This window comes from Xenopus tropicalis, chromosome 2 (genome assembly GCF_000004195.4).
Source record: "Xenopus tropicalis strain Nigerian chromosome 2, UCB_Xtro_10.0, whole genome shotgun sequence".
Taxonomy (NCBI): Eukaryota; Metazoa; Chordata; class Amphibia; order Anura; family Pipidae; genus Xenopus; species Xenopus tropicalis.
In genome coordinates, this window is record NC_030678.2 from 6,595,197 (window position 1) to 6,621,232 (window position 26,036).

The 26,036-nt window shown below is 46.5% G+C and overlaps 1 protein-coding gene across 2 annotated transcripts in view; it reads left to right on the forward strand.

Moving 5' to 3' along the window:
* Positions 1 to 26,036, forward strand: part of b3gat1l (beta-1,3-glucuronyltransferase 1 like) — a 68,035-nt gene that overhangs the window by 18,001 nt on the left and 23,998 nt on the right. Inside the window, exon 2 of one of the 2 annotated variants that reach the window (XM_012957068.3) lies at positions 23,457 to 23,605. In XM_012957068.3, coding sequence (XP_012812522.1) covers positions 23,494 to 23,605 — 112 coding nt within the window. In that variant the 5' untranslated portion in view covers positions 23,457 to 23,493. 2 annotated transcript variants of the gene reach the window in all.

Consider the following 26,036-nt stretch of genomic DNA (forward strand, 5'->3'; position numbering starts at 1 on the left):
GATTGGGGATTTTCAATCAGCCGGCGGCAGGGATTGGGGGTGACCTTGGGGTTAAAGCCATATGCCTAATGGATTAGCAGCCGGTTCCCTGTAGTAATAACAATACCCTGCACTTGCTGAGCACCAACTACTCTTAAATACTTATCTGTTTATGAAAATGATCATTATATAGGCAGGAATACATACAGACTTTGCTTCCCATTCCCAGCTGCAGCCTGTAGCGCCTTCCTGACTGCCCCCACATATAAATGCACTGGGAGCCCCTATTGTGCAAAAAAACACACATAGTACTGGGCTATAAAAAAAAAAAGACCTTGCCCCTTGGCTAATTGGGATGTATTTTTCCCCAGTACTTCATATTATTGTTCTATTCATGGCACTATTGGTACGTGCTTTGTGGTGGCAAGCCCTACCAGCAATTGTGGGTGAAAGGCAAGTGTTTCGCCACCTGGTCCTGGATAGGCATAGCAGCCTAGATGAGCAGGCAGGGTTTGTTGGTCAATACATGGCATGTTTGGGTATAATGGGCTGGCAAATCATGGAATGGCTGTTTGGATGAGCACCCAAGAAAGAGATCATAGCTCCGTCCCAGTCTTTTATACCACTACAGTCAGTTCCTGACACCGCCTGCAACAGAGGGAATCAAAACAACCTATGGCATCTGACATCAAGCTTGGTGGGCAGGGTCACCCTCTGCTGGCATGGGGTCCAATTCTACTTGGTTGGCAGGGTTCACCTCCCAGGAGTCCAATGTGATGAGGGTAGACATCAATTTCCCCAATTTTCTCAGGAGTTACCCAGATTAGATGCCTTCAACCCCTTTTGTCAGAAGTTACCCAAGATAGACCATCTCAACTCCCACAGTTTTGTCAGGAGTTACCCAGTTTAGACCTACTGAACTGCCCTAATTTTGTCAGGAGTTAGCCAAGATAGACCCCTCAACTCCCCTAATTTTGTCAGGAGTTAGCCAAGATAGACCCCCTCAACTCCCCTAATTTTGTCAGGAGTTAGCCAAGATAGACCATCTCAACTCCCACAGTTTTGTCAGGAGTTACCCAGTTTAGACCTACTCAACTGCCCTAATTTTGTCAGGAGTTAGCCAAGATAGACCCCTCAACTCCCCTAATTTTGTCAGGAGTTAGCCAAGATAGACCCCCTCAACTCCCCTAATTTTGTCAGGAGTTACCCAGTTTAGATGCCTTCAACCCCTTTTGTCAGAAGTTACCCAAGATAGACCATCTCAACTCCCACAGTTTTGTCAGGAGTTACCCAGTTTAGACCTACTCAACTGCCCTAATTTTGTCAGGAGTTAGCCAAGATAGACCCCTCAACTCCCCTAATTTTGTCAGGAGTTAGCCAAGATAGACCCCCTCAACTCCCCTAATTTTGTCAGGAGTTACCCAGTTTAGATGCCTTCAACCCCTTTTGTCAGAAGTTACCCAAGATAGACCATCTCAACTCCCACAGTTTTGTCAGGAGTTACCCAGTTTAGACCTACTCAACTGCCCTAATTTTGTCAGGAGTTAGCCAAGATAGACCCCTCAACTCCCCTAATTTTGTCAGGAGTTAGCCAAGATAGACCCCCTCAACTCCCCTAATTTTGTCAGGAGTTAGCCAAGATAGACCCCTCAACTCCCCTAATTTTGTCAGGAGTTAGCCAAGATAGACCCCTCAACTCCCCTAATTTTGTCAGGAGTTAGCCAAGATAGACCCCTCAACTCCCCTAATTTTGTCAGGAGTTAGCCAAGATAGACCATCTCAACTCCCACAGTTTTGTCAGGAGTTACCCAGTTTAGACCTACTCAACTGCCCTAATTTTGTCAGGAGTTAGCCAAGATAGACCCCCTCAACTCCCCTAATTTTGTCAGGAGTTAGCCAAGATAGACCCCCTCAACTCCCCTAATTTTGTCAGGAGTTACCCAGTTAAGACCTCCTCAACTCCCTTAATTTTGTTGGGAGTTACCCAGTTTAAACCCCCTAAGCTCCCCCAATTTTGTCAGGAGTTACCCAGTTTAGATGCCTTCAACCCCCCAAATTTTACCAGGAGTTACCCAATTTAAACCCCCTCAACTCCCCCCAATTTTGTCAGGAGTTACTCACTTTAGACCTCCACAACCCAATTTTGTTGGGAGATACCCAGTTTAGACCTCATCAACTCCCCCAATATTGTTGAGAGTTACCCAGTTTAAACCCCTTCAACTCCCCCACTTTTGTCAGGAGTTACCCAGTTTGGACCCCCCTCAACTCCCCCAATTTTGTCAGGGGTTACCCAGTTTAGAGCCCCTCCTCCAACCCCCATACACCATGATTTTCTGATGGAGGACTTAATATGGGATCCCATAGGTGGTTTAGGTTCCCATTGGTACAGGCAGAGTCAGGTGACTTTCCAAGTGGTATAAATGAGTGGTCTTCCCCTAAGTGATGAGGGTGGTCGTGTTTCTTAAGCTAAAGGTGGTGTTAGACTAAGTAGGCTGGGCAGTTCTTAGGAGCACGAGAATGTCCCCCATAAATAGATCCAGGGATCCATGAGCGACAAGTCACCTCCATGTTGAATATTAGGCTTAACCTTCTGCCAATCCAAGTCAATCCAACCTTACTTCTAGTTGAGCTAAACCTCTCCAAAAGGCTTCAGACGTGGAAAAAAAATCCTTCCTGGGAGAGACAGGAAGTCTTTTTTTAAAACAGGAAGTGGAGAGTAAAAAAGACAAAATGGCTGCCCTACAAACTAGCTTATTATCTAAATTTCTGTAATGTATGTTGTGACATATATAAATAGTGGACAATTATTTTTCACATGGAAATAACCTATATATTAGCTATAAAAAGCCTGAATCATTCTGCACAAAGGAACAAGAGACAGCAGGGCGGCGCTCCCCTCAGGCTGCCGCGTTCTCCCGGCCCCGGTAACATCTAAATACAAACGCTCAGTCCTGCTTTAATGTGAATCACTGAACAGCGATGTGGGGGCGGGTAATTAATTAAACCGGAATAATGTAACGGCAGAAATTGGCTCTTTCTTTCGCACAACAGCCCATTCCATTGCCTAAGGTGAGAGCCGTCTCCGCATCGCAGATGTCTAGCAGTTTGATCAAATGGCTGAACACGCTGCCAGCTTTTCACTTGAACGGACGGAATTTGATTTTTCTCAGAATTTTGCGGCGGGTTTTTTTTTCCAGAATATTGCACATCCAGCCAATTAGCTCATTGATCTGAAGGAAAATTCTTTACTCAACTGCTGAATCCCAAATCTTCTCAATATCCATTCCTAACTGTTCCGCTGTGCAGTGGCATTCCCATACCTGACCTAGTTCATTGCGCCAACCTTCCTCGCCAAGATGGCCGACTGTGTGGGCTGTATGTGCCAATGGATGAATGCAGTATGGGGCATTATACTGACCAGTTATAGATTCTAAAATGCAGAAATCCATGGCAGCCAATCAGCAGCTAGTTTCTATTAGTCAATCTACACTAGAAAGATGAAAGCTAATTGCTGATTGGTGGCTCTAGGTCATGGCTCTGTGTAGCACCATGTTTATGGAAGGACCAAAGGCACAGCCAGAATCTAGAATCAAGAGGGAGAGAGACTGCCGGGGGCTATGAACTATTCTGCCCATTATATCGCTATTCTGCCCATTATATATCGGTATGGCAGCTCTAATTACGTTAGAATAAGCCCATTTTTAAAAAAAAGCTTTTTAATTATGAGAACCGGTCCAATTTTTAGTACAGAAACGGTGATGCTTCCTGGAAAGTATATTGGGTTTCGGATGAATCAGGGGCGTGGGTATTGTCACTGGAAATCCGGGGTGTGGCCTTAAACGCCCCTATTTTTCCATTCCAGATATGTAATGATAACTAATTAGCTGATAAGTAATGGCTGCTACTTGATGACTAGTTGCTATAGGTAGTGAAAATTTGCAACTTGATCTCCTATACGGGGCTATTGTTGGTAATATAGCTGATCCTGGGGCCAACCCCATTGCCAATTTTGGTTTAGAATGGAACCCCCCCCCAGCTTAAGTCTGGACCAATCCCATTGTCATTTCACTGTCAAGAAGGAATGCCCCCGGCATAAGGCCAGACCAACCCCATTGCTATTTTTGGTTTAGAAAGTAAACCCCCCCCCAGCATAAGTCTAGATCAATCCCATTGTCATTTCATTGTCAAGAAGGAATGCCCCCGGCATAAGTCTAGATCAATCCCATTGTCATTTCATTGTCAAGAAGGAATGCCCCCGGCATAAGTCTAGATCAATCCCATTGTCATTTCATTGTCAAGAAGGAATGCCCCCGGCATAAGTCTAGATCAATCCCATTGTCATTTCATTGTCAAGAAGGAATGCCCCCGGCATAAGTCTAGATCAATCCCATTGTCATTTCATTGTCAAGAAGGAATGCCCCCGGCATAAGTCTAGATCAATCCCATTGTCATTTCATTGTCAAGAAGGAATGCCCCCGGCATAAGTCTAGATCAATCCCATTGTCATTTCATTGTCAAGAAGGAATGCCCCGGCATAAGTCTAGATCAATCCCATTGTCATTTCATTGTCAAGAAGGAATGCCCCCGGCATAAGTCTAGATCAATCCCATTGTCATTTCATTGCCAAGAAGGAATGCCCCCGGCATAAGTCTAGACCAACCCCATTGTCATTTCATTGTCAAGAAGGAATGCCCCCGGCATAAGGCCAGACCAACCCCATTGCTATTTTTGGTTTAGAAAGTAACCCCCCCCCCCCCCCCAGCATAAGTCTAGATCAATCCCATTGTCATTTCATTGTCAAGAAGGAATGCCCCCGGCATAAGTCTAGATCAATCCCATTGTCATTTCATTGTCAAGAAGGAATGCCCCCGGCATAAGTCTAGATCAATCCCATTGTCATTTAATTGTCAAGAAGGAATGCCCCCGGCATAAGTCTAGATCAATCCCATTGTCATTTCATTGTCAAGAAGGAATGCCCCCGGCATAAGTCTAGATCAATCCCATTGTCATTTAATTGTCAAGAAGGAATGCCCCCAGCATAAGTCTAGATCAATCCCATTGTCATTTCATTGCCAAGAAGGAATGCCCCCGGCATAAGTCTAGACCAACCCCATTGTCATTTCATTGTCAAGAAGGAATGCCCCCGGCATAAGGCCAGACCAACCCCATTGCTATTTTTGGTTTAGAAAGTAACCCCCCCCCCCCAGCATAAGTCTAGATCAATCCCATTGTCATTTCATTGTCAAGAAGGAATGCCCCCGGCATAAGTCTAGATCAATCCCATTGTCATTTCATTGTCAAGAAGGAATGCCCCCGGCATAAGTCTAGATCAATCCCATTGTCATTTCATTGTCAAGAAGGAATGCCCCCGGCATAAGTCTAGATCAATCCCATTGTCATTTCATTGTCAAGAAGGAATGCCCCCGCATAAGTCTAGATCAATCCCATTGTCATTTCATTGTCAAGAAGGAATGCCCCCGGCATAAGTCTAGATCAATCCCATTGTCATTTCATTGTCAAGAAGGAATGCCCCCGCATAAGTCTAGATCAATCCCATTGTCATTTCATTGCCAAGAAGGAATGCCCCCGGCATAAGTCTAGACCAACCCCATTGTCATTTCATTGTCAAGAAGGAATGCCCCCGGCATAAGGCCAGACCAACCCCATTGCTATTTTTGGTTTAGAAAGTAACCCCCCCCCCCCCCAGCATAAGTCTAGATCAATCCCATTGTCATTTCATTGTCAAGAAGGAATGCCCCCGGCATAAGTCTAGATCAATCCCATTGTCATTTCATTGTCAAGAAGGAATGCCCCCGGCATAAGTCTAGATCAATCCCATTGTCATTTAATTGTCAAGAAGGAATGCCCCCGGCATAAGTCTAGATCAATCCCATTGTCATTTCATTGTCAAGAAGGAATGCCCCCGGCATAAGTCTAGATCAATCCCATTGTCATTTAATTGTCAAGAAGGAATGCCCCCAGCATAAGTCTAGATCAATCCCATTGTCATTTCATTGCCAAGAAGGAATGCCCCCGGCATAAGTCTAGACCAACCCCATTGTCATTTCATTGTCAAGAAGGAATGCCCCCGGCATAAGGCCAGACCAACCCCATTGCTATTTTTGGTTTAGAAAGTAACCCCCCCCCCCCCAGCATAAGTCTAGATCAATCCCATTGTCATTTCATTGTCAAGAAGGAATGCCCCCGGCATAAGTCTAGATCAATCCCATTGTCATTTCATTGTCAAGAAGGAATGCCCCCGGCATAAGTCTAGATCAATCCCATTGTCATTTCATTGTCAAGAAGGAATGCCCCCGGCATAAGTCTAGATCAATCCCATTGTCATTTCATTGTCAAGAAGGAATGCCCCCGGCATAAGTCTAGATCAATCCCATTGTCATTTCATTGTCAAGAAGGAATGCCCCCGGCATAAGTCTAGATCAATCCCATTGTCATTTCATTGCCAAGAAGGAATGCCCCCGGCATAAGTCTAGACCAACCCCATTGTCATTTCATTGTCAAGAAGGAATGCCCCCGGCATAAGGCCAGACCAACCCCATTGCTATTTTTGGTTTAGAAAGTAACCCCCTCCCCCCCCAGCATAAGTCTAGATCAATCCCATTGTCATTTCATTGTCAAGAAGGAATGCCCCCGGCATAAGTCTAGATCAATCCCATTGTCATTTCATTGCCAAGAAGGAATGCCCCCGGCATAAGTCTAGACCAACCCCATTGTCATTTCATTGTCAAGAAGGAATGCCCCCGGCATAAGGCCAGACCAACCCCATTGTCATTTCATTGCCAAGAAGGAATGCCCCCGGCATAAGGCCAGACCAACCCCATTGTCATTTCATTGCCAAGAAGGAATGCCCCCAGCATAAGGCCAGACCAACCCCATTGTCATTTCATTGCCAAGAAGGAATGCCCCCGGCATAAGGCCAGACCAACCCCATTGCCAGTTTGGGTTCAGGAAGGAATGCCCCCGGCATAAGGCCAGACCAACCCCATTGCCAGTTTGGGTTCAGGAAGGAATGCCCCCGGCATAAGGCCAGACCAACCCCATTGCCAGTTTGGGTTCAGGAAGGAATGCCCCCGGCATAAGGCCAGACCAACCCCATTGCCAGTTTGGGTTCAGGAAGGAATGCCCCCGGCATAAGGCCAGACCAACCCCATTGTCATTTCATTGCCAAGAAGGAATGCCCCCGGCATAAGGCCAGACCAACCCCATTGCCAGTTTGGGTTCAGGAAGGAATGCCCCCGGCATAAGGCCAGACCAACCCCATTGCCAGTTTGGGTTCAGGAAGGAATACCCCCTCCCCGCCATAGGGCTAAAGTGTTAGTTGCCTTGATGGAGGCTAAAATCCCGGGACTTATGTTTCTATGACCTACATTATACTGAGGCTTTTGGCTGAATATTTATAGAGTACAAAAGTGAAATGGATCTCTATAAAGGGCACATTTTCCTTCCAAATTTGTTCTTTTAAATCCCATTACCTACCAATTGAGTGCAATTCCGCCACAGAGCCACCAATTCTCTGAGTGTATTATTGTGTCAGTGGCCCCGGCAGTGGGAGGAGAGGCGGCAGAACATTGTTGATTAGATGTTTTGTGTTTTGCCCTCCTCAGAATGGGATTAATTATCCCTCCGAAGCCTCCGTGTTCTGCTCCCCCCGTATTCTCTGAATAGGCATTATTAGCCTGCCCTGCTGGGTTAATGGCTTCCGGCGTACGCTCTGCCAATGGAATCAAACACAGAAAAAACACTGTTCCAGACAGAAATTTCTATAAGAAAAAGTTTTTTGTTTTTTTTTTAAATCAAAGTTTATTTATAGCTGAAATATTAACTTTCAAATGTTTAATAAAAGAAAGAACATTCACATATAAATCAATCAATGAAATCTCTGAGATGTACTTATAAAAAGGATCATTTGATATCCAGGGTCGTATTATTATAAACATCAGTTTAATGCTGCCCACGGGTTGGCCGAGCCATGGGAATGCTTCTGACTGCCTATGGATCAGTTCTATGAGACGGGTGGCCAGTTGGTCCAACCCTAAGGGGCACATTTACTAACCCACGAACGGGCCGAATGCGTCTGATTGCGTTTTTTTCGTAATGATCGGTATTTTGCAATTTTTTCGGAAAATTGTAGCGTAGCAACTTTTCGCGCAAGTTTTAACGCTACGAAAAAATCGCCAGATTTTGCGCAACTTTTGGAATGGCTACGAAAAACTCGCGTTTTTTCGCACAAATCGTAAAGGCAACGAAAAAATCGCAAAAATACGAAAAAGTCGCAAAAAGTTCGTTTACCAGTAGGAATTTTTCCAATTCGGATTCGAATTCGTGTCTTAGTAAATCAGCCCCTAAGAATTGCTTTGATTGGCTGCAGGTAAACATTCTAATGCCTTGAAGTGAGTTTGAACCTTATAAACCCATTGATGGTTGGAGCCCTTTGAAATTCAAATGATCTTCACTATAGGCTGGTTTAGCCCTGTGTACATTCTGAGGATTGGGTTGACTACCGGTTGGTTTAGCCCTCTGACCATTCTAAAGATCAGGTTGATTTCTGGTTGGTATAGTCCTAGGAACATTATGGAGATCAGGTTGACTACTGGTTGGTTTAGCCCTGTGAATATTCTGAAGATCGGGTTGACTACCAGTTGATTTAGCCCTCTGACCATTCTAAAGATCAGGTTGACTACTGGTTGGTATAGTCCTAGGAACATTCTGAAGATCGGGTTGACTGCTGGTTGGTTTAGCCCTGTGAACATTCTGAAGATCGGGTTGACTGCTGGTTGGTTTAGCCCTGTGAACATTCTGAAGATCAGGTTAGCTACCAGTTGGTTTAGTCCCTTAATCATTCGGAAGATCAGGTTGACTACTGGTTGGTTTAGCCCTATGAACATTCTGAAGATTGGGTTGACTATTAGTTGCTTTAGCCCTGTGAACATTCTGAAAATCAGGTTAGCTACCAGTTGGTTTAACCCTGTGAACATTTTGAAGATTGGGTTGACTAACGATTGGTTCAGCCCAGTAAACATTCTGAGGATCGGGTTGACTACTGGTTAGTTTATTCCTGTGAACATTCTGAAGATCAGTTTGACTACTGGTTGGTTTAGCCCTGTGAACATTCTGAAGATCAGTTTGACTACTGGTTGGTTTAGCCCTGTGAACATTCTGAAGATCAGTTTGACTACTGGTTGGTTTAGCCCTGTGAATATTCTGAAGATCAGGTTGACTACTGGTTGGTTTAGCCATATGAACATTCTGAAGGTTGGGTTGACAACTAGTTTGTTTAACCCTGTGAACATTCTGAAGATCAGGTTGACTACTGGTTGGTTCAGCCCAGTAAACATTCTGAGGATTGGTTTGACTACTGGTTAGTTTATTCCTGTGAACATTCTGAAGGTCGGGTTAACTACTTGGTTGGTTTAGCCCTGTGAACATTCTGAAGCTTGGGTTAGCTACTGGTTGCTCTAGTGCTGTGGACATGTATTTACCCTGAGTAAATACAGTGTTGGCTACTACCCCTTTATGAAAAATATCCTGGCAGCTCCACCTTGATTGTGGTTAAAATCCAAGCCTGAGCCCTTCCAATGACTGTAGCTGAGAGGCACAGTGTAACTGTATGTGCTGTCACCATACCCCCTACTCACCAGCTTACTAACAAGGCGCACTTACCCCACCTGAGTTGGTTTTTGAAGTCTGCCCTGACTCCTGATGTTACTAAGCCAAACAGTAGCTTACTGGCTCCCAACTATGTAGGCTCCCAGGGAAGCCTGTAAGTCCCCTAAGGGACAACCTTATGGGTTGGTTCAACCTGTTGGCCAAACTAAATATTGCCGAAACTACATTGAACATTAAAATGTATTTATATTGTACCTCCTACAAACTGGATGTTCCTGTTCCTGTTAATAAGCTATAAAGACCTGGTACCCATCTGAGTGATGTTACACAGCAACAGCCCAACTGCCTCTATCTTGCCCAGCTGCTACCATCTTGTCCTGCTGTCATTATCTTACCCTATTGCCTACTCCTTGCCCTACTAGACACCCCCAGTCCTACCTACAAATGCTGCTCTGTAACACACCATTGAATTGCATTTCACCCCAATGGGCAGCTCTGATCACACCCAAAGGAGACTCCTTCCTAATTAACAGAAGCTGCTGAGGCACTCCATCATCGTGTTACCCAAGAACCCAACTTTAATGATCAATAATAATGAGAAATGTCTGTGCCCGGTGGCACTCGGAGCGAAACAGTAGGTGCCGCTGGAAAGATGAATCTGAATTTATTACAGTAACAGGAGAAACTTCTGAGCATATGTGCAATTAACTAAACACTTAAGTAAAGTTGAAAGCCCACGCGTCTTCCTAATATTCCCTTTATGTAGGAGAGGGGGTGTAGTGTGATGGAAAGGCAATATGTTCCAGCTCTCCGTTCCCCAAGCGCAGGAAAGAAATTATTCTTGCAGGTTTTACTGTTCCGTCTTCTCTTTAATGCGGATAAAACTCTCACAAAGTAACAATATTTCCCGTGGGTTTAGTCAATGGCTCTCGCCTGCCGGGCAAACCTGAGTATGGGGGGGATTAAGGGGCAAAAGCATAATGGGTTCTTGTCTGGGGAACCCCTACAGGGGGGAACATTGATGCTCTATTGTATAACAAATGTTGTATATTTCATTGAAATTAGACATATATTCTTATTTATTAAATATATTTTTTGGGGTACTGATTACCTAGGATCCATACACTTGGAATACACAGGGAATATGTATTTATATTTGTCTTCATCTTGTTGCTGGCTTTATATTCACATACATTATTGTAGGTAATTAACATCTCCTGCTTATGTTGCCCCAGAGCAGCCATTTTGATAATATCCAGCCATAGACAAGCCCCAAGCATAGGAGAAATGTAATGAAGGCAGGGAGAGGTAAAGCCTCCCCAACACCTATAAATTCCCTATATAGCCATGTTGAGGTATTATACAGCAGGCATTTATCCTGCAATGCATTCTGGGAGTTATTACATGTAAAACTGGCAGTAAACTGATCCTGGCGAGAATTCTGGGGTATCATACAGGTATGGGATCCGTTATCCGGAAACCCGTTATCCAGAAAGCTCTGAATTACGGAAAGGCCGTCTCCCATAGACTCCATTATAAGCAAATAATTCAGAATTTTAAAAGTGATTTCTTTTTTCTCTGTAGTAATAAAACAGTACCTGTACTTGATCCCAACTAAGATATAATTACCCCTTATTGGGGGCAGAACAGCCCTATTGGGTTTATTTCATGGTTAAATGATTCCCTTTTCTCTGTAATAATAAAACAGTACCTGTACTTGATCCCAACTAAGATATAATTACCCCTTATTGGGGCAGAACAGCCCTATTGGGTTTATTTCATGGTTAAATGATTCCCTTTTCTCTGTAATAATAAAACAGTACCTGTACTTGATCCCAACTAAGATATAATTACCCCTTATTGGGGCAGAACAGCCCTATTGGGTTTATTTAATGGTTAAATGATTTCCTTTCTCTCTGTAATAATAAAACAGTACCTGTACTTGATCCCAACTAAGATATAATTACCCCTTATTGGGGGCAGAACAGCCCTATTGGGTTTATTTCATGGTTAAATGATTCCCTTTTCTCTGTAATAATAAAACAGTACCTGTACTTGATCCCAACTAAGATATAATTACCCCTTATTGGAGGCAAAACAATCCTATTGGGTTTAATTAATGTTTTATTGATTTTTTAGCAGACTTAAGATATGGAGATCCAAATTACAGAAAGACCCCTTATACCGAATACCCTTGGTCCCTAGCATTCTGGATAACGGGTCCTATACCTGTACTTGGAGCTGGCATTTTTGTTATGGGATATATTATACATGCAATGGACACTGAATTTATCCTCTGTGTTATTAGTGCCTCCATCAGTAATTAGACAGCCCAATAATACTAATGGTGGCCATACACGGTAATATTTACCTTGGTTACTCGCTGGGCATGCACAGACGCTTCCACTGTCATCACTAAATCCTTACTGTGCAGCAAAGTAGAAACCGAAAAAACCTGGGGGTATGACTTCAGGTGATGGGAGACGGGGGAGGTTGAAATCATGTAAATTCTGACAAAATTGGGTTGACGGGTCTGTGATATTCCCTTCTGCCATAGGACCCCTGATTAATACCCCCTGTACCCCCCTGACGACGGCCCTCGTGGTTATTATACATTATATCAGCTCTGCATTTATCCTTCCAAGCCTTTTGGGCTTTTATACATGGTATCTCTCTGTACAGGCTATGTGAGCAAACTTAGGGGGCTGTTCCTGCTGAATTGTGCTTAGTACAGGGGAATCCCTATGTGCCATAGTTTTATGGTATCTCTCTGTACAGGCTATGAGCAAACTTAGGGGGCTGTTCCTGCTGAATTGTGCTTAGTACAGGGGAATCCCTATGAGCCATAGTTTTATGGTATCTCTCTGTACAGGCTATGAGCAAACTTAGGGGGCTGTTCCTGCTGAATTGTGCTTAGTACAGGGGAATCCCTATGAGCCATAGTTTTATGGTATCTCTCTGTACAGGCTATGAGCAAACTTAGGGGGCTGTTCCTGCTGAATTGTGCTTAGTACAGGGGAATCCCTATGAGCCATAGTTTTATGGTATCTCTCTGTACAGGCTATGAGCAAACTTAGGGGGCTGTTCCTGCTGAATTGTGCTTAGTACAGGGGAATCCCTATGTGCCATAGTTTTATGGTATCTCTCTGTACAGGCTATGAGCAAACTTAGGGGGCTGTTCCTGCTGAATTGTGCTTAGTACAGGGGAATCCCTATGAGCCATAGTTTTATGGTATCTCTCTGTACAGGCTATGAGCAAACTTAGGGGGCTGTTCCTGCTGAATTGTGCTTAGTACAGGGGAATCCCTATGTGCCATAGTTTTATGGTATCTTTCTATACGGACAGTGACCTTAGAGAGCAGATAGCAGAGAGACTATGTTAGAAAACCCTAAAAGGGTAAATTGTCAAAAAATACCATCATTTTATTCTTCCTAAAAGTTAATTTCAGGGAAGTTTTCCCCATTACATAAAATAAAACCATGTTATGAACCTTAGTGAAGTACAGAGTGTGAATGACCTTAGCTTTGCAGCAATGGAGTAAAGGTGTTTATAAAGACCTAACACTCTACGGACCCAGTCCTGACACTTCCTTGGTTTATGGCTGCAACTAAATCTCCACGAAAACTCATTTTCCTATTACCTTTCCCTTCTGCATAAATCATCGAGCAGCCGTCGGTCCCTACTCCTGGGGTCTCTCCATCACAGGGTGGGGGCACAGCTGGGCCTCGGAAGTTTATTTATAGGGGTTTAGAGGCTACTGACATGGCAAGCAATCTGAGTGCAGACTTCTATTGGGTCATATTAACTCTCTCTCTCTCTCTCTGAGCCCTCTGTCTTACCGTGCATTCTGGGTATATTTGTGTAAAACAAACCCCAAAATACACTCGCTTGAATGTGGCTTCTGATAAAACTGTCCCTAGTGTGTGTGACTGTGATAGTGACCTTAGATTGTAAGCTCACTGGGGCAGGGACTGATGGGAATGTGATAGGGACCTTAGATTGTAAGCTCACTGGGGCAGGGACTGATGGGAATGGGATAGGGACCTTAGATTGTAAGCTCACTGGGGCAGGGACTGATGGGAATGGGATAGGGACCTTAGATTGTAAGCTCACTGGGGCAGGGACTGATGGGAATGTGATAGTGACCTTAGATTGTAAGCTCACTGGGGCAGGGACTGATGGGAATGTGATAGGGACCTTAGATTGTAAGCTCACTGGGGCAGGGACTGATGGGAATGGGATAGGGACCTTAGATTGTAAGCTCACTGGGGCAGGGACTGATGGGAATGTGATAGGGACCTTAGATTGTAAGCTCACTGGGGCAGGGACTGATGGGAATGTGATAGGGACCTTAGATTGTAAGCTCACTGGGGCAGGGACTGATGGGAATGGGATAGGGGCCTTAGATTGTAAGCTCACTGGGGCAGGGACTGATGGGAATGTGATAGGGACCTTAGATTGTAAGCTCACTGGGGCAGGGACTGATGGGAATGGGATAGGGGCCTTAGATTGTAAGCTCACTGGGGCAGGGACTGATGGGAATGTGATAGGGACCTTAGATTGTAAGCTCACTGGGGCAGGGACTGATGGGAATGGGATAGGGACCTTAGATTGTAAGCTCACTGGGGCAGGGACTGATAGGAATGGGATAGGGACCTTAGATTGTAAGCTCACTGGGGCAGGGACTGATGGGAATGTGATAGGGACCTTAGATTGTAAGCTCACTGGGGCAGGGACTGATGGGAATGGGATAGGGACCTTAGATTGTAAGCTCACTGGGGCAGGGACTGATGGGAATGTGATAGGGACCTTAGATTGTAAGCTCACTGGGGCAGGGACTGATGGGAATGGGATAGGGACCTTAGATTGTAAGCTCACTGGGGCAGGGACTGATGGGAATGTGATCAGTGACTGCTAATATCCTTATCATTTATCATTTATCATATACAGTTCCCTGTATAACTCAGCCTGCAGCCTTGTGCCTTTATATGGGCACAGAACCCCTCAGTGACTGCTAATATCCTTATCATTTACAGTAGGGGGTACATTATCCCTTATAATACATGAGTGATACTCAGAGTTCCCTGTATAACTCAGCCTGCAGCCTTGTGCCTTTATATGGGGGGCACAGAACCCCTCAGTGACTGCTAATATCCTTATCATTTACAGTAGGGGGTACATTATCCCTTATAATACATGAGTGATACTCAGAGTTCCCTGTATAACTCAGCCTGCAGCCTTGTGCCTTTATATGGGCACAGAACCCCTCAGTGACTGCTAATATCCTTATCATTTACAGTAGGGGGTACATTATCCCTTATAATACATGAGTGATACTCAGAGTTTCCTGTATAACTCAGCCTGCAGCCTTGTGCCTTTATATGGGGGGCACAGAACCCCTCAGTGACTGCTAATATCCTTATCATTTACAGTAGGGGGTACATTATCCCTTATAATACATGAGTGATACTCAGAGTTCCCTGTATAACTCAGCCTGGCAGTAACACAATGTAACACTGTGTAGGACACACACCACAAAGGCTGCCCTTGTGTGAGTACAATGAGCGTCTGGTTGTGCCGGGAGTTGCGCAGCGGTCGGAGAGATCACAGTTCGCCAGGAAAGGGCTGAGCCGATTGGCTTCTAATCCTTTCGGAGAGAGGAGGAGGCAGAAATGTCCGGACAAACACTAACTGATACAGTATTGCCCCCCCCCCTGTCCCAATCAGAATCCTTTGCATTTTTGTGTTGCGCGTTCGCCATGAATGGTTTGTTTCAGGCGTCGGACACACAGATCATTGTTGTATAAAGTGGAAATGAAGGGCAGCGGGTATTAATGCAAATAATATGAGCTGGAACTGGGGCCGGAGGTCCGGAGCCAACATGGAGAAGCACAATAGGGGCATTGGGCACCTTGGCCGTTCCCTGCAGGGCTTTACCGCTTCCTAAATGTTATTTGCCCTTTACAGAGCGGGAATCAGCCATGGGCCCTACTACACAGGGGCCACACAGAGTTGCAGCTGTAGCAGTATGTAGTAAGGCAAGATGTGCCAGTGCCTGTATCCCACCATCCCACAGATGTAAGTGGGCAGGGCAGCTTTCCAGGGCAGTGTTAGTGGTGGTTGTAAGGGGTCATTACAACTGCCCCTGGTGCAAGGGGAGCACTAAGGGGCACAAAAGAACACCCCCTTAGTCAGGGGCATAACTAGATGTAACTGGGTCCCACAGCAAATTCCAAGTAGGGGCCCCAGAATATTGGTAAGTTGACTTATTGTACCAAGAGATATTGACATTTTCCTATGATTAAGGCCTTTATGGGCTCCCCCTGCAACCACAGGGTCTGCTTCCCCTGTAGTTACACCCCCGGTTTAGGTTGGACCTTTGGCCGGGGCAATGCTCAGAGTGCAGCAGCTGTGGGACCGGGGCAGCCATAACTGAGTAAACAGCCCTAGAAGCTCCTTCTGTTTGTTTAAGATAACAGCTGCCATTTAAGCTTGGTCTCAGTAGCTTCCTGCTGCAGTGATGGCTGCTGGTAGCTCAGATTACAGCACAGTTGGGAGGGGGAGAGAGGAGAGATGGGTAGGGGAGTAGGAGAAGGGAGGGCGAGAGAGGAGAGATGGGTAGGGGAGTAGGAGAAGGGAGGGCGAGAGAGGAGAGATGGGTAGGGAGTAGGAGAAGGGAGGGGGAGAGAGGAGAGATGGGTAGGGGAGTAGGAGAAGGGAGGGGGAGAGAGGAGAGATGGGTAGGGGAGTAGGAGAAGGGAGGGCGAGAGAGGAGAGATGGGTAGGGGAGTAGGAGAAGGGAGGGGGAGAGAGGAGAGATGGGTAGGGGAGTAGGAGAAGGGAGGGGGAGAGAGGAGAGATGGGTAGGGGAGTAGGAGAAGGGAGAGGGAGAGAGGAGAGATGGGTAGGGGAGTAGGAGAAGGGAGGGGGAGAGAGGAGAGATGGGTAGGGGAGTAGGAGAAGGGAGGAGGAGAGAGGAGAGATGGGTAGGGGAGTAGGAGAAGGGAGGGGGAGAGAGGAGAGATGAGTAGGGGAGTAGGAGAAGGGAGGGGGAGAGAGGAGAGATGGGTAGGGGAGTAGGAGAAGGGAGGAGGAGAGAGGAGAGATGGGTAGGGGAGTAGGAGAGGGGAGGAGGAGAGATGAGAAGTGGGTAGGGGAGTAGGAGAAGGGAGGAGGAGAGATGGGTAGGGAAGTAGGAGAGGGGATGGGGAGAGAGGAGAGATGGGTAAGGGAGTAGGAGAAAGGAGGGGGAGAGAGGAGAGATGGGTAGGGGAGTAGGAGAAAGGAGGGGGAGAGAGGAGAGATGGGTAGGGGAGTAGGAGAAGGGAGGAGGAGAGATGGGTAGGGAAGTAGGAGAAGGGAGGGGGAGAGAGGAGAGATGGGTAAGGGAGTAGGAGAAGGGAGGGGGAGAGAGGAGAGATGGGTAGGGGAGTAGGAGAGGGGAGGGGGAGAGAGGAGAGATGGGTAGGGGAGTAGGAGAAGGGAGGGGGAGAGAGGAGAGATGGGTAGGGGAGTAGGAGAAGGGAGGGGGAGAGAGGAGAGATGGGTAGGGGAGTAGGAGAAGGGAGGGGGAGAGAGGAGAGATGGGTAGGGGAGTAGGAGAAGGGAGGGGGAGAGAGGAGAGATGGGTAGGGGAGTAGGAGAAGGGATGGGAGAGAGAAGCAAATTGAGCAGACTCGAGCCTGTAGTCTGAAGGGTTTTTCTGAGACCAGGAAGTCTGACACAGAAGAACATTTGTACATAAAAGAAGAAAATAAATCCTGTGTTTCTTTTAATAGGGGACTCAATGCAGCGTTTCTGTGAATGTTTATGACTTTATTTATATGGAACTTTCTGATGAAGCTGCTGTAAGGTGCCACAGACAGTCACTATTTATTGGGCTGGGGGGGCTGTTTGTGCCTCTGGGTACTGGGAATGCCAGGGGGGCTGTAAGGTGCCACAGACAGTCACTATTTATTGGGCTGGGGGGGCTGTTTGTGCCTCTGGGTACTGGGAATGCCAGGGGGGCTGTAAGGTGCCACAGACAGTCACTATTTATTGGGCTGGGGGGGGGCTGTTTGTGCCTCTGGGTACTGGGAATGCCGGGGGGGCTGTAAGGTGCCACAGACAGTCACTATTTATTGGGCTGGGGGGGGGCTGTTTGTGCCTCTGGGTACTGGGAATGCCAGGGGGGCTGTAAGGTGCCACAGACAGTCACTATTTATTGGGCTGGGGGGGGGCTGTTTGTGCCTCTGGGTACTGGGAATGCCAGGGGGGCTGTAAGGTGCCACAGACAGTCACTATTTATTGGGCTGGGGGGGGGGCTGTTTGTGCCTCTGGGTACTGGGAATGCCAGGGGGGGGCTGTAAGGTGCCACAGACAGTCACTATTTATTGGGCTGGGGGAGCTGTTTGTGCCTCTGGGTACTGGGAATGCCAGGGGGGCTGTAAGGTGCCACAGGCAGTCACTATTTATTGGGCTGGGGGGGCTGTTTGTGCCTCTGGGTACTGGGAATGCCAGGGGGGCTGTAAGTTGCCACAGACAGTCACTATTTATTGGGCTGGGGGGGCTGTTTGTGCCTCTGGGTACTGGGAATGCCAGGGGGGCTGTAAGGTGCCGCAGATAATCACTATTTATTGGGCAGGGGGGCTGTTTGTGCCTCTGGGTACTGGGAATGCCAGGGGGGGCTGTAAGTTGCCACAGACAGTCACTATTTATTGGGCTGGGGGGGCTGTTTGTGCCTCTGGGTACTGGGAATGCCAGGGGGGCTGTAAGGTGCCACAGACAGTCACTATTTATTGGGTTGCTGGGGGGCTGTTGGGGCCTCTGTGTATTTGAAATGCCAGGGTTTATTTTGCTTCCTAGTCTGGGCCTGGCAACTTATGACAATGTATTTGGCCCGCAGGGTGCACAGTGCGAAACCACAGCTGATTGGACCCTTATTTTGCAGTTTGCACCCTGCGCTGCACATAGTAAATGACCCCCCTTAGTATTTATGTCTGGGGCAGCTCCGTTCCATGTGTCTGTATGGGTATATTCAGTAGCACAATCCATTCGCTCTCGCTGTACCGTCTGGGTCAGGAAAACTGTTAGAGAGTTAGTTAGAAATGCCCCCTTTTATTGGCACTTTATAACTCCATTGTACAGCTGGAGTCATAATGACCAAGTATCTCTGGCTGGGGGTCCATGTGTGTGTGTTCCCCTGGGGAGTCTCAGCACCCCTCTGTCCTTTTGTGAACCCAGTCTCTGCCTCTCCCAATCGATGGAGAGAAACCAAACAAAGGGAAAGTTAAACAAGTGGGGAATTGGTTAGAAAGAAATGAAGCGGCGCGGCCTGGCGGCGGCTCATTATGTAACAACTCCCGGCTCCCTAATTGCCCGGAGAGAGAAGAAAGCCAATCAGAGAGACAGATGGAGCTGTTACTTTCCCCCAGATATAAATTGGAGGAGAGTTGTGTCTGGCGGGTGCAGCGGCGCAGCCAACAAACAGGCATGAATAATACATAGGGTGCCGCAGCGCGGGTCAGGCTCATGAATAATGAAAGCAATCGCCACTTGTTATTGGCCGTACGGAACCTGCAGAACTGCGGCGATTTATTTACATTCCTCGTGGGTGCAGCGAAAACCGCCACTGGGTTAGAGAAGTGTGATACTGGCACTGCGACTCCCAGCATCCTTCCCTGGCCGGGAGTTTGTAGTTCAAGGGCATTAGTACTGCCCAATGGGAGAAAATCTGCTTCCCAGCAACTCCCCAATATCCATTCATTCCTCATCCAGTTACACAAGTGTCTGGTTGGCTGTTTATATTCTCTGCACTGCTGGTTCTGACTCCTGATACAACTCCCCAATACCCATTCATTCCTCATTCTCACTGGGTTTATAGTTATGTGTAACTGTCACTGTGTCTGTCCCTTTCCCTTCCCTGCACTGCTGGTTCTGACTCCTGATACAACTCCCCAATACCCATTCATCCCTCATTCTCACTGGGTTTATAGTTATGTGTAACTGTCACTGTGTCTGTCCCTTTCCCTTCCCTGCACTGCTGGTTCTGACTCCTGATACAACTCCCCAATATCCATTCATCCCTCATTCTCACTGGGTTTATAGTTATGTGTAACTGTCACTGTGTCTGTCCCTTTCCCTTCCCTGCACTGCTGGTTCTGACTCCTGATACAACTCCCCAATATCCATTCATTCCTCATCCAGTTACACAAGTGTCTGGTTGGCTGTTTATATTCTCTGCACTGCTGGTTCTGACTCCTGAATCAACTCCCCAATATCCATTCATTCCTCATCCAGTTACACAAGTGTCTGGTTGGCTGTTTATATTCTCTGCACTGCTGGTTCTGACTCCTGAATCAACTCCCCAATATCCATTCATTCCTCATCCAGTTACACAAGTGTCTGGTTGGCTGTTTATATTCTCTGCACTGCTGGTTCTGACTCCTGAATCAACTCCCCAATATCCATTCATTCCTCATTCTCACTGGGTTTATAGTTATGTGTAACTGTCACTGTGTCTGTCCCTTTCCCTTCTCTGCACTGCTGGTTCTGACTCCTGATACAACTCCCCATTATCCATTCATCCCTCATTCTCACTGGGTTTATAGTTATGTGTAACTGTCACTGTGTCTGTCCCTTTCCCTTCTCTGCACTGCTGGTTCTGACTCCTGATACAACTTCCCAATATCCATTCATTCCTCATTCTCACTGGGTTTATAGTTATGTGTAACTGTCACTGTATCTGTCCCTTTCCCTTCCCTGCACTGCTGGTTCTGACTCCTGATACAACTCCCCAATATCCATTCATTCCTCATTCTCACTGGGTTTATAGTTATGTGTAACTGTCACTGTGTCTGTCCCTTTCCCTTCTCTGCACTGCTGGTTCTGACTCCTGATACAACTCCCCATTATCCATTCATCCCTCATTCTCACTGGGTTTATAGTTATGTGTAACTGTCACTGTGTCTGTCCCTTTCCCTTCTCTGCACTGCTGGTTCTGACTCCTGATACAACTTCCCAATATCCATTCATTCCTCATTCTCACTGGGTTTATAGTTATGTGTAACTGTCACTGTGTCTGTCCCTTTCCCTTCCCTGCACTGCTGGTTCTGACTCCTGATACAACTCCCCAATATCCATTCATTCCTCATTCTCACTGGGTTTATAGTTATGTGTAACTGTCACTGTGTCTGTCCCTTTCCCTTCCCTGCACTGCTGGTTCTGACTCCTGATACAACTCCCCAATATCCATTCATTCCTCATTCTCACTGGGTTTATAGTTATGTGTAACTGTCACTGTGTCTGTCCCTTTCCCTTCCCTGCACTGCTGGTTCTGACTCCTGATACAACTCCACAATATCCATTCATTCCTCATTCTCACTGGGTTTATAGTTACACAAGTGTCTGGTTGGCTGTTTATATTCTCTGCACTGCTGGTTCTGACTCCTGAATCAACTTGGAAGATGCCAGTGCCCTGGGTACCCCTGGAACTATAGCGGGGTGACTGTTACCCCAATGTTTCTATATATCTGTAACCTTGTTATGGGCTAAGGGGGCCCAGCCTGAAGGCCAGTTAGGGGGGATTTGGGGTGAGTGCTTATTTGTGCCCTGGGTACCCCTGGAACTATAGCGGGGTGACTGTTACCCCAATGTTTCTATATATCTGTAACCTTGTTATGGGCTAAGGGGGCCCAGCCTGAAGGCCAGTTAGGGGGGGATTTGGGGTGAGTGCTTATTTGTGCCCTGGGTACCCCTGGAACTATAGCGGGGTGACTGTTACCCCAATGTTTCTATATATCTGTAACCTTGTTATGGGCTAAGGGGGCCCAGCCTGAAGGCCAGTTAGGGGGGGATTTGGGGTGAGTGCTTATTTGTGCCCTGGGTACCCCTGGAACTATAGCAGGGTGACTGTTACCCCAATGTTTCTATATATCTGTAACCTAGTTATGGGCACAGATATACAGGCCCGGCACACACCGGCAGTGAGTGGCATTAGAGGAAGGCAGAGAGTTTTGTGGTCACAGTGACACCGACACGGCACAAAATATTTCCATTGTTAAAAGAAGAGACCAAAGAACGTGTGACGGTCACAAACACCTCGGGGCGATGCAGCGGCCCCTGTGCCCCCCCCCGTCACGACTGAAAAACGTTTCCCCGAAAAAGAGCCCCGTGAAAATGTCACACGTTTACTAAAATCACCAAACAGGCCACGGCCAGTAAACATGGGATTAACTCTTTACATGCTGCAGTTGGCTTCCATGATGTGTGTGCTGCCAGCATAGGTGATTCTATGGCATGGGCATTACCCCCGATCAGCGGCGGTGATTTGGGGTGGGGGGGGTGAAGGTTCTGGAACAGTAATGAGTTTTGTTTTTATTAGGGAATACCAAGGGTTGAGCCAGAGGCAGGAATTCGGCCAAATCCCAAACCGAATTTGAACGGGGGGGGGGGGGGTCACTATGGTATTTACGTGGCAGAAGGGAAATACTGTTTAATCTCCCATCGCCAAACTAATTATGTGTATTTGCCGGTTTCCTCCTTATTGATTTCAATCCCTCTCTAATACTCCCCAGCTCTGTCAGCCGGGGGGGGGGGGCAAGATGGATGGGCCAAATTAGGCCCACGGAATGTAATTGTGAGCGAGCAGGGAAGAAACATATTGCAGGCATCCATCAGCCCCTTCCGACAGCGCCGTGTCCCGGGGCCACAGATCAGCGGAGATATTGGGCTGGGCGTCCCTTAGGGAACGTGGGCATGGGAAATTAAACACACGCAGATGGGAACTGGAATTCACACAAGGGGCTTTAAAGGGGAAGTAAAACACTCATTTCACATTTTCAGTGGTTCTAAAGTGATATATAAATATAACCGGTATTGGAAGCAATATGAGTAGTGATGGGCAAAATATTTCACCAGGCACGGATTCGCGGAAAATCTCCGCATTTCACCATTGGTGGATTGTTTCGCGAAACGGATGAAAAAAGAATAGCCGTGCGACAAAAGAATAGTCACAAATGACAAAAGAATAGCCACGGGTGACAAAAGAATAGTCACGAGTGACAAAAGAATAGCCGCGGGCGACAAAAGAATAGTCGGGAGTGACAAAAGAATAGCTGCGGGCGACAAAAGAATAGTCGCGAGTGACAAAAGAATAGCCACGGGCGACAAAAGAATAGTCACGAGTGACAAAAGAATAGCCGCGGGCGACAAAAGAATAGTCGGGAGTGACAAAAGAATAGCTGCGGGCGACAAAAGAATAGTCACGAGTGACAAAAGAATAGTCGCGAGTGACAAAAGAATAGTCGCGAGTGACAAAAGAATAGCCGCGGGCGACAAAAGAATAGTCGGGAGTGACAAAAGAATAGCTGCGGGTGACAAAAGAATAGTTGGGAGTGACAAAAGAATAGTCGCAAGCGACAAAAGAATAGTTGCGAGTGACAATTTGTTTTGACGCGCAACATTTCACGAAACGGGACAGATTCGCTTATCACTAAATATGAGCCTGTTCTCTGCACTGCTGATTCAGACTTTGGAAACAATGTAGCAAATTTGGTTAATTAAAGACCTGAAGGAGGATGACTGTTGCAGTGAGTCGGAACCAGAAAAGAGATCAGGGTCGGACTGGGAACTGGGAACCCAGTGGGCCCCGGCGGCCCAGACCCAAACCCTGTAACCGCTCCCTGGCAACCGGTGTCCTTCCCTGACGCTTTTCGCCCAAAATATGCCTGGATCTGATTGGGCAACACTTTTATTCTGTGCACCAATCACATATTGATGATATTTATCCAATAGGAGTACATGTAGGTGACCGGAGGAGCCGCTCTGTGTATATTGTCCCTGTAACTGCTGTCCCTCTGCTCGTCCCCAGGTAAGGAGATGACCTGGCTGGGGGTTGTGGGGGCAGTATGGTGAGGAGACGGAACCTTCTGACCACCCTGCTGATCGTTCTGCCATGGGCGCTCCTCTTCACTCTGTGGCACCAGCACCCAACTACCCGATACCTCACCCTCCTGAGAAGTAAGATGGGGATTTATATATATATATATGTCTGTATTATTATTATTATTATTAACATTTATTTATAAAGCGCCAACATATCCCGCAGCGCTGTATCTGTATGTGTGTATGTATGTACCCAGGCACGGGCATAGCGTTATATCTATCTGTCTGTCTATCTATCTGTCTGTCTGTCTATCTGTCTGTCTGTCTATCTGTCTGTCTATCTATCTGTCTGTCTATCTATCTGTCTGTCTGTCTGTCTATCTGTCTATCCATCTGTCTGTCTATCTATCTATGTATCTATCTATCTATCTATCTATCTTCCTATCTATCTATCTACCTTCCTATCAATCTATCTATCATCTGTGTATCTATCTATCTATCTATCTATCTACCTTCCTATCAATCTATCTATCTATCTATCTATCCATCATCTATCTATCTATCTATCTACCTTCCTATCAATCTATCTATCATCTATCTGTGTATCTATATATCTATCTATCTATCTATCTACCTTCCTATCAATCTATCTATCTATTTATCTATCTATATCTATCTGTCTATCTATCTGTGTATCTATATATCATCTATCTATCTATCTACCTTCCTATCAATCTATCTATTTATCTATCTATATCTATCTATCTATATATCTATCTGTGTATCTATCTATCATCTATCTGTGTATCTATCTATCTATCTACCTTCCTATCAATCTATCTATCTATATATATATATATATATATATATATATATATCTATCTCTATCTATTTATCTATATCTATCTGTGTATCTATCATCTATCTGTGTATCTATCTATCTATCTATCTACCTTCCTATCAATCTATCTATATATATCTATCTATTTATCTCTATCTATCTATTTATCTATATCTATCTGTGTATCTATCATATATCTATGTATCTATCTATCTATCTATCTATCTGTGTATCTATATGTCTGTCTGTGTATCAATCTATTTTTGCTTTTCTTGCCCTCTCTCATTCTGTTCCCCCCCGTATGCAGGAGGTTTATGTTGGAACATTCTCGCCCCGCCGGCTCTGTGCCGGTATCTCTATCCATCACTTTCTCTCTTCTCTCTTTATATCTATCTGCCGAATAACTGGAGTTTTATTGATTTTGGATTCTTTTTCCTCAGAAAATCTATTGAGCGGTTTGTTGTGCTTACAGAATGATACAATGAGTGCAGGGGGGGGGGCGGCAGTGCGGGGCCCCAGGCGCCCTATGGAGATTTACGTACTGAGTCGGGCACTGCTGCCCGTGTGTAGGAGACTTTCCGTCCTATTTATATAAATAATTGCTGTTTGTGCAGGAACTTTCTGTTAATGATTGGCCAAGATCAGATCCCCCCTCTGGGACTAAAAGTAAACTCCAAGCAGTGTCACAAAATCAATTCTGTTGCATCACATGAATAATGACAAAATAATTTCTGTACACAGAATAAATTGACTGAGTGGCCAAAATATATGCTCTGAGGTGCACCATTGTATCAGCGAATAGGGGCGGAGCCAGGAAACCATTGAATAAGGGTTTTTGCCTTGAGATGAATGTGACTGACGAGCAGGTGATTTCTGTTTTCAATCCACGAGGAACAGAAATATAATGTTCCATAAGTTAAAGGGCATATAAACACAAAAGTACAAATTTGTCACATAGGCACTGGGGGTTCTGACCAATGAAGCAGTGCAGCAGAAGCCAGCTCATTATTGTACTTGTAAGGAAGCATGCAAGGCATTGTGGGAGACCTTGCCTTACTATACACACTGTCCCACAGTCACAGCCCCATCCCCTGCCCCCCCCTTGCCTTACTATACACACTGTCCCACAGTCACAGCCCCATCCCCTGCCCCCCCCTTGCCTTACTATACACACTGTCCCACAGTCACAGCCCATCCCCTGCCCCCCCTTGCCTTACTACTAGTCACACACACTGTCCCACAGTCACAGCCCCATCCCCTGCCCCCCTTGCCTTACTATACACACTGTCCCACAGTCACAGCCCCATCCCCTGCCCCCCCTTGCCTTACTATACACACTGTCCCACAGTCACAGCCCCATCCCCTGCCCCCCTTGCCTTACTATACACACTGTCCCACAGTCACAGCCCCATCCCCTGCACCCCCTTGCCTTACTATACACACTGTCCACAGTCACAGCCCCATCCCCTGCCCCCCCTTGCCTTACTATACACACTGTCCCACAGTCACAGCCCCATCCCCTGCCCCCCTTGCCTTACTATACACCACTGTCCCACAGTCACAGCCCCATCCCCTGCCCCCCCCTTGCCTTACTATACACACTGTCCCACAGTCACAGCCCCATCCCCTGCCCACCCTTGCCTTACTATACACACTGTCCCACAGTCACAGCCCCATCCCCTGCCCCCCCCCTTGCCCTTACTATACACACTGTCCCACAGTCAC